At 35.3% G+C, this 22,189-nt stretch overlaps 1 protein-coding gene across 2 annotated transcripts in view; it reads right to left on the bottom strand.

The window, feature by feature from the left end:
• Window positions 1–747: 747 nt before the first annotated feature.
• The window catches only part of LOC150109199 (uncharacterized), a 65,206-nt gene continuing 43,764 nt past the window's right edge, over window positions 748–22,189 (bottom strand). For both annotated transcript variants that reach the window (XM_090406186.1, XM_090406195.1), the window contains 2 exons: window positions 8,889–9,013; window positions 748–1,029 (listed from right to left, as the gene is read on the bottom strand). In XM_090406186.1, coding sequence (XP_090262312.1) covers window positions 880–1,029; window positions 8,889–9,013 — 275 coding nt within the window. In that variant the 3' untranslated portion in view covers window positions 748–879. The remainder of the gene's footprint in view (window positions 1,030–8,888; window positions 9,014–22,189) is intronic.

Below are 22,189 nucleotides of genomic sequence, written 5' to 3'. Positions count from 1 at the left end.
ACAGTTAGGATCATTATTGATAGCTTTGTTTTTTTAAAACATGGCAAAAATAAGGGAGGGGGGAAGTAATGGTGAAAATTTTTGCAGAGATAAATGGGTCAGAAGAAAGCAATAAGGTGGCACCTTCTTCATTCATTCCATGTTGCACCGATTTTCTGCAGATTCATTTTTCAGAAATATATTTCAATATACACTTTATCAATGTCTAGTTTTCCCTTAAGACATATATAACTGCCAGTGCATACTGCTGTTACTTGAAGACTTCTCCCCATAATTTATTTTCAAAAAACAATCTATATATAGCCATGCAAATCTAACATTTCTTTCTGGTTTTAAAAGACACCTTGGTTTTGTTTAATTTCTGTTATTGAGACCATGTGTTTCTAAACATAACATGAATTTATTAAAATAAAGAATATATAAAACCTAAGTTTCATAAGCTGCCAATTACAGTCGATATTTGCAAAACTATACATACAAAGTGACCAAAAGAAAAGAGAACATGCATTATTGTTAGTATTATATATATATATATATATATATATATATAAGAACTTTATTTTAACACTGGAATATTACATACTATATATATATATATATATATATATACACACACATACAGATTCAAGTATCATCTTACATGAGTTGAATGGTTCGTGCTACTTATGCAGGGGAAAAGAAAATTATTTTTATGGTAAAGTAAGATAGGAATGCCAATTATGAAATACAGATATCCCACAAGCTTCATATTTACAAATTTACTTTATAACATATAGATATTTTGAGATTTCTTCTGTGATTATTTTTATGGTAAAGTAAGATAGGAATGCCAATTATGAAATACAGATATCCCACAAGCTTCATATTTACAAATTTACTTTATAACATATAGATATTTTGAGATTTCTTCTGTGATGTTTTAATTTCTGATATGTGATTCCTACTAATGGAATCTGAAGTGCTGCTCTGTGATGTGTCAGCATCATCATCTGTTGTATCACTTTCATCTTGAGGAAACAAGGCAATATTCTGTAAGAGATGAATGTAACACATTAACAAAGTAATAAAATTTTCCAAATGATAATATTAGCAAAACCATCACAACTGACAGTATGGTATGTAGTAAGAATATGTGATAGTTGACTTTCACTGTAACAAATGACATTATAACACTATCAAAAAGTCCCAACCACAGTGTTATTCCAAAGAAAATTTACTATAGCAAACTATTGCTATAGTCAGTTACCTGTATACACAAAAATTTTGATCAACTTTGGAAAGATAGTTGAAAGATCGGAAGTAAAATTACTAGTTTTATTTTGAAATTATGCAAAAAGAAACTAATCCAGATTATGACAACTCCAATATGGTGCAACAACATCTACTGTTATTCATTGTAGCTATGGCTGAAGTGTGGGCTTACAAAAAAAAAAAAAAAGAACGGTGCAGAATGTTAACAGGTATTTGAAGCATGCTAATATGTTGGAAAGAAGTCGACGAACACCATAGTGTGAGAAACAAACAGCCATGATGCAGGACCTCTTTTTCTCTGCAATGACTGCAGCAACCTTACAGGGCATACTTTCCACAAATGTATAACAATCAATGGGAATTTTAGACTATTCTTCCTGTAGGCATGTAATGAGGTCCTAGACTGTTGTAGGGCATATGTCCATATCTTGAGTTGTGTTTATAAAGCAAGCTGGGTTCAATGATTCATAGAGCTCCTGCCAAACTCTGTGCCTACAATCAGTACAGAACAAGATGCACTGTGCTAGTCAGACCTCATGACTTATTTTTCCAGTGTCCAGTCAGTGTTCCTGACAACACTATAGATAAACTTTCCAGTTCTTTGCAGAAATCAGAGGTTTCTATATAGTCACGTGACTGCCAATACCAATCCCCTATGCATAATTTGATGAGGTATGGGTTGGGAAAGCCTTCATATAACGTTTTGGTCAATTGCTGCATGCAGGTAGTACTGTTTGTCCATCTAAGTCTTCTCAGACAATGATCTCGTTCTTGACACTGTCTCAGGATAACAGTTACATCTCTTAGACAAGCATACTTATTGTGAAATTGAAAGATCCTTTGTTTTTCCCATTGTGATCAACACTATTGACGATTACTGACCAACAGCATTCTGAAATAGTTGCCTAAAATGTGATGTATGTGACCAAGTATTTTGCATATATGCTGCGTAAGTGACAATTATGTACATCTGCATAAAAATCTCTAATTCAATGGCTGGCTAACTCATATATATATATATAGAGGCTAATGACTTCACGTCACTTGCATTTTTTTTTTTTTAAGTTGGCAGAATTTGCAGATAATCTTCATTGCTGTACTTTCTTTTCATGCCATGAATATGTCAAGATGAATTCAATTTTTATGATATTTTGCAATGTTTTGGAACACATAACAAGCTGTCAGATTTTCACCATTTTTTTTTTTTTACTGCAACTATTCCTTGTATGTATTACTGATGGTTATGGATAGCTACAATAAAATAAACGAAATTAGTGTTTATTCAAAAATAATTAATTTTTTTTTACTAACATCCATTTCACACTGCATGTGCATAGCACATAGATGGAAGGACTGGGTACTTTAATAGAAAAGCTTGTAATAAACTGTGTACTTGCTAAATGTTATTATTTTCCAGTTCTGCGGCAGAGAGATAAAACGGTTGGATTGCTGATTGTAGCATTTGTATTTAATTACTATTTATACTATACATGGCATTCATACTGCAATTTTTAAGGAAAGAGGTATATACAATGATATGGCTGCTGACTACATAGAAAATATGCCTTGACTAATTATTTTTTTTTAAAAATGTCAGACTGTGATAATTATCAGAAAAACTGAACTACTGAATTGCTATGATCTCTGCTTGCATATTTGATAACCAAGTACTTCTTCTTGCCCCCCAAAAAATTGCTTCCAGAATATCTCACTGCAATTTCATGCTGACCTTTGGCTAGATCAGTTAATTTGCAGCAAATATCGTGTTACAAAGTGTCCAGTTCTATCAACCAGTAAGCTTTCTTGAAAAATTCTATCAAAGAGTAGTTGTCTGCCAAAAATTCATCTCTGTTTTTGATAGAGTTGTGTGATATGTCAACAAGTGCAATCAGCAATTGCCACTAGAGCAATCCATTCAAGATAAAAACAGGCATGAAGCAAAGAGTAAGGGTGCTAGCACCCATGCTCTTTGCTGCAACAATTCTCCATCTCATTCATGGAAAAATTCCTCCAAGTGATGAAAACCTAGAGGATGGAATGGAAACCTTTTACCTTAATGGACTCTGATATATATATATATATATATATATATATATATATATATATATATATATATAAATCACTAGATAATTTCAGCTTTCTTACAATAATGCAATTTTCTCATGCTTTCTCATTAAAAGGACAGTACCTGTCATGTAGATGGATGAAGTAACTCTGGAAAATGTGACCTGTTTCCCTTACTTTGGTAATCATCTCTAGAAAAAATAAGGAAATTTGGTGTCATCTGAAATATGCTAGTGCAGATTTTGAACATTTGTGGAAATTTGTAGTTTATAAGGCTATCGTCATCCCAATTTGCTATACAAGTGCGAAATGTGGACAATATATGACATCCTGGAAAAAAAGTTCAAAAATACTATTAACCCCTTAACATACAAAGACGTCTGTGACACATCTTTTGTTTATTGCACCAAAATTGATTTTGGATTTTGGTTTTCACATATAAATACAACCGAATATAGACGCTAGACAATCTTGTGCCTATTTCCTTTCAGCCGAGAAAAGTTGGCAACGACGTGCATCGGCTATTTCGTTTGCACAAATTCATCATTATTTTTCAAATAATGATGAATTTAATCCAGCAAATCACCCTTGCCCAAAATATTGGCAGAAAAACGACCACTTTCCAATTTTTAATTGGTACGTGAAGGGGTTAAGGCTTTCTTCAATCCTCAAGATTCAGTGGAAAGATAAGTCCTCTAACATGAAGTATGCCCCCCCCCCCCAAAAAAAAATCAGAAGAAGATACAAATAACAATAAGAGAAAGGCAATAGAGATACTTCAAGAATAACCCGAAGGCAAATATGAAGAGATGTAACATCAATCAGTGAAAACAACAGGGAAGCTCTAGATCAGTGGTCCTTAACCTGAGGTGGTAGCATCCCCCTGGGGGTGCTGTGAATACTAAGGGGGGGGGGGGAGTGTTATAATATTACTCATCTCGTTTTCCTTTTACCCTCTTTTACCTTGCGGTGTCGAGGGTTTATTAATCATTGGACCTAGACCGTTCACAGGATAAGGTGGTCAGCCCTACACCCCCATAGTGTTGAGTTCTCAAGGCCAGTTTGCCTGCTTTGCAGGATGAAAAATCCCAGGATAAACTGGGAGGAAAACCCTACTGTCCATGCCCAAGACCGGCTAATTTGGCAACAGCTGAAGAAGATCCTTCAGCTCCTCACGTCACCGATGGGAATCGAACCTAGGACACTCCTTCCCCAGGCATATGGTTGCGAAGCATGCAGCCACTAGGACTATAATAAATAGCATCCCTATTTATATTGTATGTTTTGCAATACTGTTCAAATTTATTCAATACTTAATTTTTACATTGAAAGTTAAGTAATTGGGCTACTTTTTTGGTCTGAATTTACTACATTGAAAATCATTAATTTAGGTTCTTTTTAGCAGACTCCATTACATTTATAAGCTTTATCTGCTACTTTCCCTAATGCATTTCTGACAACCCTGGTTTGCACTTTACATATAGCCTATGGTATCATGTGGCACACTTTGATATTGTGTAGCACTATAGTCCATTAAAATGTGTGAAGAAAAAAAAAATTTAATCAATATTCATGTGAATATTTAAAATATAGAGTTATTCCATCTACAAATAATGAGCAGTTACCAATGTGATTAATATATGTAAAAACTTTCTCGAACAATGCTTCCAAATAAAGCAAAAAAGGATGTGGAGTACTAAAATAAAGAATATTGGCCTAAGAGTGATCTTGAATTATAATCAAAATAACTAAGGCAATGAAAGGCCAGTGTATATTTCTTAACTGTATATGCTCTCTGACTAGTGCCTGTCTTATGGAATGAAAATCTGAGTGTCTGGGAAAAAAAACTTATCTAGGAGACTGAAAAACTCTTATAAAGATGCTTGCATCTTAGACAAGATTTGACTCTGTGTCTTCACAACTAAAGGACATCACTGAATACCATTATCATCAAATTCCTGCATTTACCCTCAAGGGGTGTAGAGGATATGATAGTACTACATAAAAAATTTACATCATCATTATTACTAACTTCCTATCTACAATTTTCCTCCAAACTAGTCTGTTACTTGTCAAGCTCCAACGTTATCAGATCTTATATTCCTATCATCTAAGGAACTTTGTATACAGTATCAATCCACCTATATCTTGGTCTTCCTCTGGGTCATTTTCCTGCCAACCTGGCAGAGAACACTTGTTTTGCTAATCTTTCCTCGCCCATTCTGTTTAAGTGACTTAGATTATACCAGCTTAGATTAGCTCTGCTAACGCATTCCTGGATGCTGACAATGTCAAGTTCTTTCCTAATATCCTCATTTTTAATATGATATTGCCATTGATGCCATCTGTTCATGCCACTGATCTTTCTCAGGACTTTCATAACTGCAGTCAATAGTCTTTGGTCAAGTGTTTTATTTCTAACCCAGCTCTTAGATCCATAAGTTAAAATTGGTTTGAACACTGTCTTGTATACAGCTAATTTATAAATTTATTCAGTTGACTTCCTACCATACTAGCTTTGTTGATTCTGTTGTCTATTTCTATATTTAATAATTTACCATCTTCACTAAAAATGCAGCCTAAGTAGCTGAAATGTTTTACTTGTTCTATAGGTTCTCCATTCACAATGCAGTTGATATTTTCAATGCTTCCTTCTACTTTCATACCATATCTATTACAACAGTTATTCGATTTAGTCAGGGAATCTTGCAGACTTGTAGTGGATTTATTTAGAAGTATAACATCATCCACATAAAGCAAAGACTGACATTTCCAATTTTGATACAACTTTCCTTCATAATGTGATCCATATAGATAATGAATAACAGAGGGGATAATGTATATTCTTGTCTGACACCAGATTTAACATTAAACCATTTTCCTGTACTTTCTTACAACTCAAATAAAGACTGAGTATTACTTGATGCAATGCCCCATTGACACCATATAACTGTAGCGTATTGAATAGCTTCTCTCTTGGCACCTTGTCATATGCTTTTTCCAGATCTACAAAATTTAAATACAGATCTTTTGTTATATTCCCGTGATTTCTCAACTATTTGTTGTAAAATGAAAATCTGATCCTGACAGCCTCTATTTGGCCTGAATTCGGCTTGTTCTTCACGGATGAGAAGGTTGTGGAAGGGAAGCTTCCCTTCTCAATCGTTTCCCAAGTATACTTTCATAAATCTTATCAGGAACACTCAATAGAGAAATACCTGTGTAAGTCTCACAATCAATTTTATTTCCCTTTTAATATATATGGGTGCTATGAGAGCTCTACTCTAATCATCTGGAATTCATCCCTCTGTCCAGGTCTTCCCAACTATGAAGTGCAGCCACTGTAAGACTTTTATATCTCCATACTTGAGCATTTCTGGTCAAATATCTACTCCTGCTTTTGAAGGCTTTTTGACTTCAAGATATCTATTCATGATTGCATGCATTTTGAGTGTTTTTTACCATTGTGCTGTCAGTACTTGTTTCATTCAGCAATTACTCCATAATTCAAGGATATCTTTTTCTCCACATATCATGTTACCTTTAATCTCTAATTCCTTTTAGAGCACTCTTTCCTCTATTTCTGAGCTTTTTCAACAGCCTCCAGAATATTTTGCCACCTTCCTGATATTTATTTCTATGTTCTTACCGAAGTTTTCCCAGTTTTACACAATATTTAGATTTCTTATATTTGTCTCTGTATTCTCTAAGAGCACAAGCTGACTTATTCACCAGGAATTTTCAATATGTTTTCTTCTTTTCCTTTACTGTGTCCACCATGTAGTTGTGATTTTTCTATCCTTGCAGACAACCTCACCATATGCCTCTCTGGTTAAACAATGTTTTGTTCAGGGCTTGCCACTGAATCTCCAAGATTTGGTTCCTGTTCTCAAACTCTTTCATTTTTATTTTTTTTTAAAAATAATATTTGTATATTTTAATCTACGGTTCACATCTGAGAGCTGCTTAACTTTTATTCACTTTAAAACTTTCTTACACGTTCTTCTTTTCAGTATGAAATTAAATTTTATCCTGCTCAAGACTAAATGGTGCCAAATGAGTTGAAGGGAAGGAAGTGAAGTAAGATTTTATTGTGTGAAAAAAATAGCCAGCAGGACTGGAGTCTGCATTTTTGTAGCAATGAAAGTGACTAAGACTGCAAGTTCTCCCCTATGGAATGGTAGAAGATAGCACTCGAGGCACTGGCTATAGATGCTTGAAGCTTGGGATGTTTGAGCACTGTATGTACATTTCTCTTTTCATGTGAAAAGAGAAATTAAGATCATTATAAGATCATTATTATCATTATCATAACAAAAACTATGGATAGTTGAAGTTAGTATGAGTGGATTGTTAATGTAATGCAGAAGTGCTCATTCACAATAGAGAATGAGCACTCCTGCAGCGGTAGAGAAATCAAAAGAGAAAGCCATCCATTGTGATATACACTAATGGCCAGAGAGCAACTGGTTACTCAATGACAAAGGGTGAAAAGCAGAGTAGCATGGCAATCTGCTGTGTAATCCCTGTGATCTGCAATGGTACTGATATTGGTAGTCACTATTTCATAAAAAAAAATTATTTGGCCTAACCTTTTTTTAGCAACAACATGGATCCACTCGAATGGTATTGCTAAAAAAAAAGGTTAGACTAAACAAAAGTCACAATAACATGAAATGTCAATCTCAATTTCTTAGAAATCAAGACTGACATTTCATGTTCCTTTCTAAACGAGAATGCACCAACATGAGGGCATGGATTTGATGGATTAATACAGAATGGGTATTAATTCAGAGTAAAATATTAAATACAACTGGTGATGAGGATATCATTAGCACCAGAATATTTCTGGTATGTAGGTTAAAGATTCTTCAGATATCTTTCTGATGAAAAGTACATGTGATGCACTTTTTTTTTTTGGTATGGCATTTGATCATTTGCCTTGGTCGTGTGTACAGAAGTTGGAGGAGGAGAATGTTGCCAGGAGGTCAGCACTATCTTGAGGTATTGTGGTGTCATCTCTGGATTGGGAAAGATATGTAAAAGAACAGATTGAGAAAGTTGCACAGAATGGAATTTATAAGAGTTCAGAAAGCATGACTGCCATCTATAAAAAAAAGAGGTTTTCTGCATTTAGATTTTATTTTGATGTCAATCTGAATTTGCTGATGGCTGTTTAGGAATTGTTCTGTGTTCAATGTAAACTGAGAAGCTAGAGTTTTGGGGAATTCTGAGTGGAGAATGCCTGCCTTCCAGCAAGTCTAATTTCTATAAATGAATCACAGAAAGTGTTTTTGGAACAGGAGAGGGAAACAATAATCTGCCCAAAAGGGAAGAGAGTTCCTGAGGGAAGGGCTTTCCACAGGAGATGAAATATAAGACATTGGTAAAAAGAGGTGACCTCTTTGGTGAGTGGAGAGAGCTTTCTGGTTAGTAGTGCATAATTTACGTTAGTGCAAGTGGAAACAAGAAGACAGCCAGATTGTAAAGTCACTAATAAAGATGAATCACCTGTTTGGGTAAAAATTGATATTAATTTTTTAAATTATAAATCTAAAATCAAGTATCCATACCATTTCTATGAGTGGTCCTTCACAGTCTTGAACGTCTTCAATATTACAGTTATCAAAAGATTTCTCACAAAAGTGATTCTGTGATGATTCCAGATGAGGTAAAAAGTTTCGAACCTTGTCAAGCACTAGTGAGAAACAAAGATATGCTTCAACATTGGAATACCATGAGTTGGCATAATAACTATAAAAATGGTTACAACTTATTTACTGTAGAATTTTCACCCAAGTGCCATAGGCATCTTCAGTACAGGATTATTTTAAATAACCACCCTAAATTCTGTAAAATTGTAATCCTCTACTGAAGATGCCTATGACACTTAGGCAAATATTCTACAATAAATAAGTTTAAACATGAGTTTTCCTCCGTTTTTATAGTTATTAGAAACAAAGATGTATAAAACAACTGTATATGTGTGGGTATACACACACACACAGTAGAAGTTGGTTTATAGGAATAATCATTTATCTTAAAGAAAACAAAACCAAATCAAGAAAATTTGCCTTTTGGGAACAGCATGCTGTTTAAACTGGGATAGAAGACAGCAGCACTCAAGATTATCCCTCCCAGGTAATTGCTCGTAAATGACACAGCTTTGTTCCACCAGCTGTTTTTAGGAAATTAAATACATATTTCACTATTGTAATTCATTTCTGGCTCAGTGAATTGTTAGTTTCTTTTTATTATAACTTTTTAACTATTAAAAATTTTGTAACTATTTTTAACTAACCACTCAGCTAGCCAGGCTGGCCGAGTGGTTAAGATATCTGCTCTCCAGCCTGCAGGTTCGAATCCCACCGTGGGCATGGATGTTTGCGATTGTCTGTGGAAATACTAGTGGTGGTGGTTGCGATAGATGGCGTTAGCGTAGTTAGTGGATTGAGTGGTGGAGACAGTTGTACAGCAGGTGCCCTTCCTCGATGAGTCTTTGGACTCCCTGTAGGTGTCAAATAATAATAATTAACATTAGAATTTGCATAACTAGAGCAGCTGCTTAATTGGCTGAAATGTTCTAGTGCAATTAGCTGGAATCCACAGTGTGTGTGTTTATATATATATATATACACACACACACACATATACACATTGTTAACTCTGAAATGAAGAGAATACTTGAAAAAATATGCATATCCACATTATTTCTTCAGAAAGTTCTTGTATTTTAGGGTGATTTCATTTGTTGATTTTTTGTGAGAAACCTACATATTATATGAAGCAAAAAAATTAACATTATTAAAATGCAATAAATCAATAAATTTCACATTAAAAATAATGTGAAATGGATTCTAAGACGAAAATAAATAAATAATCATCCAAATGTTACATATATGAATCATCATTCAAAGTGAAATCGTTGGTGGATAGAAGCAGAATCATTTTTGATTTTGATTGTAGCGAATTCTTGTCACCTACTGTTGAAATGGCAAAAAATTATTTTTAGATTTTTCCTGACACCTTAATTGTGGTATTGTATGCCCCCACACTTCGTAGAGCCGACCTTGGCTTTGTGCCAAGAATAGCCAATTCATGCTGAAAGGGAGAAAGAAATAAAGGATATACGAATTGGTCACCAACACACGAAATCACGTGCTTTATATGTAAATTTTCCAACTGTTGTACGAGCCAAGTAGTTACCACTTTAAGAACTAGAATTTTCATAAAAGAAAAGCTAATTTTCCAACATATAATAATAAACAATCATCCCATGAAGCGCATTGATTGCCCTAATATCGGAATGGATTCTCCTTCTTTTGACATGCGCAGAAGTATCGACGGGGCTCACATCTCTGTGCGTACAGTAGCAATTTTCATTCATATCCACAAAATGTTTACATTTTCAGATGGATTTAAAATTAATCATAGTTTGTGTGGTATTTTTTCTTGACTATTATGTATATAAACTATTACACTTTTTTTATAATGCTAGTCAAGGGCTTTTAATTTATCGTCCTACATGCTTCGCCAATTTTTCTATCGGCATCTTCAGGGAATACAAAATTAGTAAACTATATGAAGGTAACAGACTAGGTTATAACTGATGGTTCTAATTCATACAAAAATTAGTATTGTGCGAGACAATGCGTGTCTCGGGAACGTGATTTATTTGTTATGACTCGTAATTGTCATGAAAGTTCATTTCTTTGATGTTTAATGATCTAATTAAAGCTTTCCAAATTTCTGGTAAGGTTAGACCTTGATTCTTGTTTAGGTTTTCAGTTGTGCGGGCGACTGTAGCTGCTTCCTTGAAGGTTCTTGAATGGTAGTTATCTTCTATATAGGGCATAAGGCTCTTATCCCATTCAATGTGATGGTTGGTAGAGGCAAAGTGGCAAGAAAGGCCTGAAATGTCCTGTCTGTTGTTTCTGACATACCCTATGTGTTCTTTCTTTCTCGTTTCGAAGCTTCTAGAAGTCTGACCTACGTAACTAATACCACATGAGCAAGGTATATTATATACTCCAAAGTACTTGTAGAATGGATGAGGGTCTTTCGGTGATCTTAAAAATTTCCGAATAGTGTTGACTGGCTTGAATGCTACTCTGATATTATGTGGTTTTAGAAGGTTAGCCAATTTTTTGGAAATGCTGCTGACAAATGGAATAGTAATAGTACTGATGTATTGGACGTCATCACGTTGTCTATGTGGTATATCAGTCAAGAGAATCTTGTTGTAGAGTCTTTTTGGATAACCATTTCAAGATTTAACTCACAACATTTTATAGATAAATTAAAAAACATCCCTATCTATGAAGATGATATACTAGCAAGCCTGGACATTACATCTCTGTTTACAAACATTCCAGTGGTTGAAGTCATCAACATCTTAGACAACTTGTTCCCAAGAAACATCACTACTTTGTTCAATCACTGTTTAACTTCTATTTTATTTGGCAAAAAACTGTCTACAAACAACTCACCGGATTAGCCATGGGTAGCCCCTTCTCTCCTCCTTGTGCTGACTTATTCATGGAAAATCTAGAGGATAAAATCTTATCCCAGATCATTCCAAAACCGAAAATTTGGTACAGATATATTGATGATATCTTTCTCATTTGGGATCACATGAAAGAAGAACTAATGGATTACCTCAACCAAATCAATAGTTTCCACCATACCATCAAATGCACATTAGAAATTGAAAAAGATGGAAAACTGCCATTCCTAGACATCCTAATAAAGAAACAAACCAACAATAGTATCAACCTATCTGTGTATAGAAAACCTACAAATACTGGACGTTAACTCCATTTCAACTCGTCTCATCATATATCTCAGAAACTTAGCTTATCCATATGCTCAAGAAAAGAGCTATACAGTACACAACAGACCAAGATGACCTACAAATGGAATTAACTATGATATCCAGAGAGCTATCTTTAAATGGTTATCCAAAAAGACTCCACAACAAGATTCTCTTGACTGATATACCACATAGACAACGTGATGACATCCAATACATCAGTACTATTACTATTCCATTTGTCAGCAGCATTTCCAAAAAATTGACTAACCTTCTAAAACCACATAATATCAGAGTTGCATTTAAGCTAGTCAACGCTATTCGGAAATTTTTAAGATCACCGAAAGACCCTCATCCATTCTACAAGTACTTTGGAGTATATAATATACCTTGCTCATGTGGTATTAGTTACGTAGGTCAGACTTCTAGAAGCTTCGAAACGAGAAAGAAAGAACACATAGGGTATGTCAGAAACAACAGACAAGACATTTCAGGCCTTTCTTGCCACTTTGCCTCCAACCATCACATTGAGTGGGATAAGAGCCTTATGCACTATATAGAAGATAACTACCATTCAAGAACCTTCAAGGAAGCAGCTACAGTCGCCGGCACAACTTAAAACCTAAACAAGAATCAAGGTCTAACCTTACCAGAAATTTGGAAAGCTTTAATTAGATCATTAAACATCAAAGAAATGAACTTTCATGACAATTACATCATGAGTCATAACAAATAAATCATGTTCCCAAGACACGCGCATTGTCTCGCACAATACTAATTTTTGTATGAATTAGAACCATCAGTTATAACCTAGTCTGTTAGTTACCTTCACATAGCTTACTAATTTTGTATTCCCTGAAGATGCCGATAGAAAAATTGGCGAAACATGTAGGACGATAAATTAAAAGCCACTTGACTAACATTATAAAAAAGTGTAATAGTTTAATCATAGCTTATTTCCAGACTGAACAATTTTACTCCCTTTTAATGCTCAAGGTATGTACTTTTTGATTTATTTGCATTTTCAAATTGATATTTTTCAAGTCAGTTTATTTGATGGTATTAATTCACGACAGAATAATAAGGAAATAATATTTATTTAAATATATTTGCTGGTATTATAGCCAGCGTCTTCATAGCTTAAACTGTTTGTCACAGTACGCAAACAGTAACAATTTGGTTAATAGAGGGATCAGTTTAAAACAAACTGTAACAAACAACACAAGGAACTAAAGTCCTAATTGGTGCCATCTATTATTTGATAAAGAGAAACAAGAAAAAAAAAGTATTAATTAGATCTTAAAATGGTCTCCTACATTTTTGGTAAATTGATACAGCGATACTGGCTTGGATTTAAAATTGCTGTTGATTCCAAAAACAATCTCTCTGACTTATGATTTCTGTGTAGCACTTTTGTCTTTTTCCATTTGATTCTGTTTGAAGGGGTATCCAAGGCATGGTCTGCTAGTTCCAACTTGCCAAAATGATAGTGCCAAATGTATTTTTTATGTTTTCAAAAGCAAATATTAACACTTCTTCCTGTCTGTCCATAGCAAACCAGGTCATAAGTACAGGACACTTCATACACTCCTGAAATTGAAAAGGAAACAGTTTGTCCTTTGTTTTAGGGTTATACGGTGATCAGCATTCATTTTAAAAATTTTATGGAATTTACAACCGTGTTAAAAAAACTTTTTCATTTATTTATTTTTTTTTTTTTTATTATCCCACCGTTTCGATCTTCACATCAAAATCATCATCTGGAGCGTACATAAATATACAGGACAAGCTGAGTTACATCATTAACCGTAAGCTAGAGAAACAATGATTTGATCACCGTTTGAAACAGTTTGTCCTTAGGAGAATGGATGAGTTGCCAATTTGATATATGGTTTAAATGTGGTACAGAGTTGGTATTTATTAAGCACTCTAGATATCTTTTTGAATATGTCCTGAATGCATGGGATGGTAACAATTTTGTGTTAGGCAATGAAAGGGATTTCGGAGAAGCATTTAGTATTTTGTCTGTTTTTTGAGGGATTATAACCACTGGATAAAAAAAGTGTGAGGCAAGTGAGTTAAGTAGTAAGAGCTTTGTCACTGGAAAAGATAACTCCAGCTTTTTTTTGCTGTAGTCTTGTGTACTGAATGAGATGAAAGGGATTTCTGTGGAACATTTAGTATTTTGTCTATTGTTTGGGGATTACAGCCAGTGGCTAAAAAAAAAAGTGTGATGCAAAAAAGTGAGTTCAGTAGTAAGAGCACTGTTACTAGAACAGACAGCTCTGGCTCTTGGAGTTAGTGTTTTAAGGATACCATATTGTTCAGCTGGATGATGGTGTGATTGACTGGGCAAATATCATCTTGTATGTGTAGGTTTTTCTATAAACAGAAAACAATAATGAACCATCAGGAAGGCATGTAACTAGTGTAACTAAGAAGGGCAGACAGTGATTAGCTTTCTGTTCCATTGTGAAATGGATTTTAGGGTGTTGGCTATTTACGAGGAAAGGACCATTAGTACAAAATGATAGTACAACATGACAAAATTTCATGCTGGCTGGGGCGTTGCCCGGTTAAACAAGATCCCCATTGTTTTCACCAGGGAACCAGGGCAAACAGCGAAAAGTCAGCTACTGGAACAAACCCTAAAACACACCCCAACTCAATATCACCAGAGTTGAAGATCGGTACTATCAACATAAGAAGCCTGAATGGCAAAGAAATGGAGCTAGCTGAGGAATTAGATAAGTACCAGATCGACATAATAGGGGTGACTGAAACAAAAAAGACAAAACTGTGAGACCTTTCTGAGCAATAAATACAAAATGTTATATTCAGGCAATGACATTCAGGGAAAAGAAGGAGTAGCCATTGTATTTAACACTAAATACGAGGCTAATCTTCTTGAATGGCAAGCAGTCTCAAGCAGAGTGATATGGGCAAATATCAGAATGGGGAACTGGACAATGAGACTTATTTGTACCTATGGTCAAACAGGAGGCTCTACTAAGGTAGAAGTGGAAGAATTTTTTGAGGCTCTAGAGAAAGCTACTGACACAATGAAAAAGGAAAAGTTGGTCCTTGTTGGGGATCTAAATAGCAGAGTAGGAAGTGATTATGAGACATACAAAAATATTTTGGGAAAATTTGGCAAAAATAGCCAAATTTTCCCTAACCAAAGCTAATCTTCTTCTTCTTCTATTACGTGTTATTCCCGCTTCCCATGCAGGGTCCGCGTGTTACTTTAGATGCGACTTCTTGTTAGTACTACTCCCAACCGACCCGTCGCTTGGTCTGCTGCTGGGGGCCTAACCAAAGCTAATAATAATGGCAAATACCTGTTGGAGTTCTGCTCAGGATACGGACTGGTTATTACTAACACCATGTTCCAACATATAATGGCAAATACCTGTTGGAGTTCTGCTCAGGATATGGACTGGTTATTACTAACACCATGTTCCAACATAAAAATGTGCACAAATTCACATGGAGAGAAGAGGCAAGAAATAAGAAAAGTCTCATTAACTATGTTATTGTTGATAGTTTTGTTTATTCCCTGGTGCATGACACCAGAGTGTACAGAGGATTTGAAATTGGAAGTGATCACTATTTAGTCTTGAGCAGGATAAAACTGAATTTCATATTGAAAAGAATAACATGTAAGAAAGTTTTAAAGCGAATTAAAGTTGAGCAGCTCTCAAATGTGAGCTGTAGACTAAAATACACAAAGATTATTGAAGTAAAAATGAAAGAGTTTGAGAACTGTAACCAAACCTTGGAGATTCAGTGGCAAATCTTGAAGAAAACCCTGATTGATTCAGCCAGAGTCATGTGGTGAGGTTGTCTGCAAGGATAGAAAAATCAGAACTCCATGGTGGACACAATAAGTAAAAGATGCAGTGAAGGAAAAGAAGAAAGCATATAAAAAGTTCCTGGCAAATAAGTCAGCTTGTGCTCTTAGAGAATACAGAGACAAATGTAAGAAAGCTAAACACTGTGTAAAACTAGCTAAACAAAAGTCATGGGAGGACTTTGGCAAGAACATAGAAAACAAATATCAAGAAGGCAGCAAAATATTCTGGAGGCTGTTGAAGAAGCTCAGAAATGGAGGAAAGAGTGCTGTAAAAGGAATTAGAGATGATAAAGGTGATATGAAAAACAGGAGAAAAAGATATCCTTGAAGTATGGAGTAATTACTTCAAAAAAATGCTAAATAAAACAAGCAGTGATAGCACAGTGGTAAAAAACACTCAACGGGCATACAGTCAAGAATACATATACATACTTAAAGTAGAAAAAGCCATCAAAGGCTTGAAATGTGGAAAGGAAGCAGGAGTAGATAATATTCAACGAGAAATGCTTAAGTATGGTGGTATAAAAGTCTTACAGTGGCTGCACTGCATAGTTCAGAAGGCATGGACAGAGGGACGAATTCCCGATGATTGGAGTAGAGCTCTCGTAGTACCCATATATAAAAAGGGAAATAAAACTGAATGTGAGAATTACAGAGGTATTTCCCTACTTAGTGTTCCTGATAAGATTTATTACATTGAGAAGAATTGTGGAAGAAAAGCTTGGTGAAGAACAATATGGATTCAGCCCAAATAAAGACTGTCAGAATCAGATCTTCACTCTACGACAAATAGTACGAGAAATCATGGGAATATAACAAAGATCTGTATTTAAGTTTTTGTCGATCTGGAAAAGGCATATGACAAGGTGCCAAGAGAGAAGCTATTCAATATGCTACAGTTATATGGTGTCAGTGGGGCATTATATCAAGCAATACTTAGTCTTTATTTGAGTTGTAAATCAGCAGTTAGGATTGAAGGAAGTACAGGAAGATGATTTAATGATTTAATCTAGTGTGAGACAAGGATGTACATTATCCCCTCTTTTATTCATTATCTATATGGATCATATTATGAAAGAAAGTGGTATTGGCCTGATATCAAAATTGGAGATGTTAATGTCTTTATGTAGATGATGTTATACTTCTAAATAAATCTGCTACAAGTCTGCAAGATTCTCTGACTAAATTGAATAGTTGTTGTAATAGATATGGTATGAAGATCGGAAATAAAAGCAAAGACAATGAAAATAGGCAGACTCATTGAAAATGTCAACTGTGTTGTGAATGGAGAACCTGTGGAACAAGTAAAACATTTCAGCCACTTAAGCACGATTTTTAGTGAAGATGGTAAATTAAATATGGAAATAGACATTAGAATTAACAAAGCTGGTATGGTAGGAAGTCAATTAAATAAATTCATATGGAATAAGAGAGAAATTAGTCGGAGCACTAATTTAGCTGTATACAAGACAGTATTCAAACCAGTTTTAACTTATGGATCTGAAAGCTGGGTAAGAACTAACACTTGACCAAAGACATGAGATTCCTGAGAAAGATTGGAGGTGTGAACAGATGGCATCAATGTCAATATCATATTAAAAACGAGGATATTAGGAAAGAACTTGACATTGTCAGCATCCAGGAATGCGTTAGCAGAGCTAATGTCAGGTGGTATGGTCACTTAAACAGAATGGGCGATGAAAGATTAGCAAAACAAGTGTTCTCCGTCAGTTTGGCAGGAAAACGACCCAGAGTAAGACCAAGATATAGATGGACTGATACAGTACAAAGTGCCTTAGACAATAGAAATATAAGATCTGAAAATGTTAGAGTCTTGACAAGTAACAGACTGATTTGGAGGAAAATAATAGATAGGGAGTTAGTAATGATGTAGTACTATCATAACCTGTACACCCCTTGAGGGTACATGGCAGGAATTTGATGATGGTACCATTAGTTTCCGGCCTGAATGACTTTTAGAGGTGGTAGAAAACAACTGTGTTACTTTTAAACATAATCTCCCTTTACTTTAACAAATGTTTTACATGTTTGAATTAACATTTCTATGTCCTTGAAAAAAGTCTGTACTTTTGTCTGCAAAATGGCCTAAAAGTGCATCTTTTACCTCATTGTCATGTGCAAATTTTCTTTCTCGAAGGTCTTTCTTAAGTTTTGAGAAGAGGTAGTAGTTACTGGGTGCTAGAACTGGGCTGTGGGGTGGAAGTACAGTCCTTCATTGCAGCCTTCACAACAATAGCCACATGGACTGGAGCACTCATGAAGCAGGCAAACACCATGACTCAGCATTCCTAGTCTCTTCTTTATGGTGTTATGTAGTTTGTGCAGGAGTGAAGCATAATATTCTACATTCATGGTGGTATTCCTTTCCTTGAAGTCAATCAAGAGAATTCCCCCCAAAATCCCCAAAGATTGTTGCCATGATCTTCTTGGACTGAGTGACCTTGGCTTTTTTTTTGGTGGTGCTTCGCCTGGTTTGCACCACTCCATGGATTCTCTTTTGAAAAAAGGATCATAATAAAGGACCATGATTTCACCCCAGCTGACAATGGATTCCAGCACTTCTCTCTGATTTTCTTGGCAAAGCTCTAAAAACTTGCAGGAACAGGTCACACAATCTCCTTCTGAATTGAAGAGAGAAGTTCAAAGCACCCACCTTGCACTGACCTTTGTCATGTGAAGCTTCTCGTGAATCATGCAAAAGACGGTTGTTATAGAAAGTCTTTGACCTTTAGCCATCTGTCATTGAGCAGTTCTTCCTCAACAAGAGAGAGAGTTTCCTCAGTCATCACTTCCACAAGTCAACCATCACAAAGATCATTTTTGATGCTCTCTCTGCCTAGGTGAAACTGTTTAGCTCATTCTTTCACAGTGGAATATGAAGGAGAAGCTTCCCTATAAACACCATCCAATCTATGTTTGATAGCACTTGGGAAAAGCCCTTCTTTGGTGAAAAACTTTATCACAGTGTGGTACTCAATTTTTAACATTAAAGTCACTTAGTATGCCACATGTTAGTCAAACAAGTGCCTCCAACTGATATGATGTAGGTAGAGAGTTGAAACTGGTACACTAACTTCCCCATAGATGATGCTATCTGTTATGCATGCTGTTTTAAAATTGGCAGGAATTTTGTATGTCAGGTCAGAAACCTTTGGAACCTCGTAAATACACTAAAAATGTATCTGATGTGTCTGGACAATGTGGCCAAATAGCAAACACATCAACATAGCACAGCCAAACCACTGGTTTGAGGGTGCTTGGTTTTTTAAGTGTTATTATTATTACGCGACACCTCCAGGGAGTCCAAAGACTCATCAAGGAAGGGCACCTACTCTACAGCTGTCTCCACCACTCATTCCACCAACTACAACTAACTGCAACTACACCAACACCATCTACTGGCCACCACCATCATTAGTATTTTCACAGACAATCACAAACATCCATGCCCACGGCAGGATTTGAACCGGCAGCCTTATGGCTGGAGAGTAGATATGCTAACCACTCGGCCAACCAGGCCTGTTCTATACTGAAATTGGCTAAAAAAGCAAGAAAGGGGTGGGGCCCATATCTGTCCCATCTAATTCTTTGTATATCTTTCCAAACAAACTAATCATCATGTACTCTAAATTTGAATAATTCAAATATATCTGGGAAGGGTGACATTAGCAAACCCAGGGTTTCATTTAATGGTACATTGGTAAATAGCGATGTAATATAGAAACTAATCATATATCTGAACTTTTTAAAATATGCCCTTTTAATATACTTTTTTAGGTGAATAGAATTTTTAACAAAAGAGGGAGAATTACATGTGATGGAGGCTAGTAATTTAGCCAAATGTTTAGCAGATTTGTAAGCAGGACTGTTTATACTATCCAAAATTGGGTGTAGGGATGTACCTCATTTGTGAATTTTTGGTGCTCCATATATTCTGGGTGTTTTTACATCAAAGGGCTTGAGAATGTTAACAATTTCTTTTGCTCATGAAGTGACTCTTCAGGATCACGATCTATGATTTGGTATGTAGAATGATCTCGTAAAAGTATATGCATTTTGTTTTCACATATTGTTAAATTCATAATCACAGTTGCATTACCTTTGTCTGTTTTAATTATTGCAATATTGTTATTACTGTACAGTTCTTTTAAAGCTGTTCCTTTCTCTTTTTTGGTATATTGCTTCTGGGAGGTATGGATTGGATTAAGATGTTGGTTATGTCCAAACAAATGTTACCGACTATAACTGGAGGCAGGTCATAAATTCCACATTTAACGAATGTCATTATTTTCATATTTGGAACTTGTCCAGGTCTAATGGCAAAGGTATATCCTCAACTTAACACGGTGACAGCTTCATCGATTAGAGCTATTGATGATAAATTTACAACTGCACGATTCTGTTGTAACTGCAGTCATTCCATAGCACTACAGTGCTTGAGGACTTCGAATTTTTTTTGGTGCTGGCTTTCGACTTTTTCAAATTATTTATCTGCCGTTACATCAGAGGTGCTGAGGATTGCCCATGGTTTAGGGTTTAAAATATAAAAGAGCAGAAAATTCCATTTTGCCATTCTTAGATACACTAGTCACAAGCCTTCCTGATGAAACTCCAATTATTCCTTAGAACCATCTCTGGGATCATAGGCACAAATGAGTTTTCTTTTCTGCTTATAGATGATAAATCTGCACATACAGGGAGATCTCTGCAATCACACCACCATAATCCAGCTCAACAATATGGTATCCTTAATTCACAGAGCAGAATAATCTGTTCCAATCACAATGCTCTTACCACTGAAATCACTTACTTCAGTCACTTTTTTAGCTAATGGCTATAATTCCAAAGACCAGACAAAATACTAAATGTTTCCCACAAAATCCCTTCATTGCTTAATAAGCAAGACTACAGCAAAACTGTTACCATTACCATTCCATGCATTAAGGACACATCCGAAAAGATATCTATAGTGCTTAATAAATACTAACTCTGTACCATATTTAAACCATATATCAAATTGGCAACTCATCCATTCACCCAAGAATAAACTTTCTCCTTTTCAAATCCAGGAGTGTATGAAATGTCCTGTACTTATGACCTGGTTTGCTAATGGACAGACAGGAAGAAATGTTAACATTTGCTTTTGAAAACATAAAAAATACATTTGGCACTATCGTTTTCGCAAGTCAGGACTAGCAGACCATGCCTTGAATACCCTTTCAAACAGAATCAAATGGAAGAAAACAAAAGTGCTACACAGAAGTCATAAGTCGGAGAGACTGTTTTTGGAATCAGCAGCAAACCTCAACAACTATGGCTGTATCGATTTACCAAAAATCTGGGAGACAGTCATGTTCAGATCTAATTAATACTTGTTTTTCTTTTCGTTTTCTCTCTATCTCTCTGTCTTTATCCAACAACAACAAATGATACCCATTAAGACTTTAGTTCCTTGTGTTGTCCATTACAATTTTTTTGTTTAACTGATCCCACTGTTAACCAAATTGTTGCTACTTATGTAATGTGACAAATGATTTTTGTGCTGGATATAATACCAGCAAATAAGTTAAATAAATATTAATTATTTTCTTTTCATTCTCTGTTGTGAATTAATATCATCAAAGAAACTTAGGGATAGTAAGTGCATCTAATCTCTCAATGAGTTCGACTCCCAGGAGGTCTATATGTAAATGTTTATATCCATATTTATATATTTATATCTACATATATTTACATTATATAGTCCAAACATTATGAACAGTTTATATTACATTACAACAATTGGAGGTTGATTCTATTATCAAATAAATAATTCTGAGTAATACTTTTGGATAAGTCTCTGTTTTGACACCGGCCACTATCTTCCAAAGTGATGATGTGTTGCATTAGGGTCATCCAGATGGAGTCCAGTAGCTGACAATCATACAGTAAGCGATCTACAGTTTGTTGAAGATTTGGACAACAAATGCATAATGGCAATTCCAGACTATGGAATCTGTGTAGGTATAGTTCGCCCACCGATTTGAGGTCCCTCGACACTTCTGCGCACGTCAGAAAAAGGAGAATCCATTCCGATAATAGGGTAATCAGTCTGTCTTCTGGGATGTAATAATAAACAAACTGAGTTTATTTATTATTACATGTCGGAAAATTTAGCTTTTCTTTTACGAACATTGCTGTTTTTA

This window comes from Typopeltis vanoorti, chromosome 2, assembly GCF_054136105.1.
Source record: "Typopeltis vanoorti isolate ZY-2024b chromosome 2, IOZ_Tvanoo_1.0, whole genome shotgun sequence".
In the NCBI taxonomy this organism is placed as follows: Eukaryota; Metazoa; Arthropoda; class Arachnida; order Uropygi; family Thelyphonidae; genus Typopeltis; species Typopeltis vanoorti.
The sequence above is the reverse complement of the archived record's forward strand: the minus strand, read 5'-3'. Positions and strand labels throughout refer to the sequence as shown.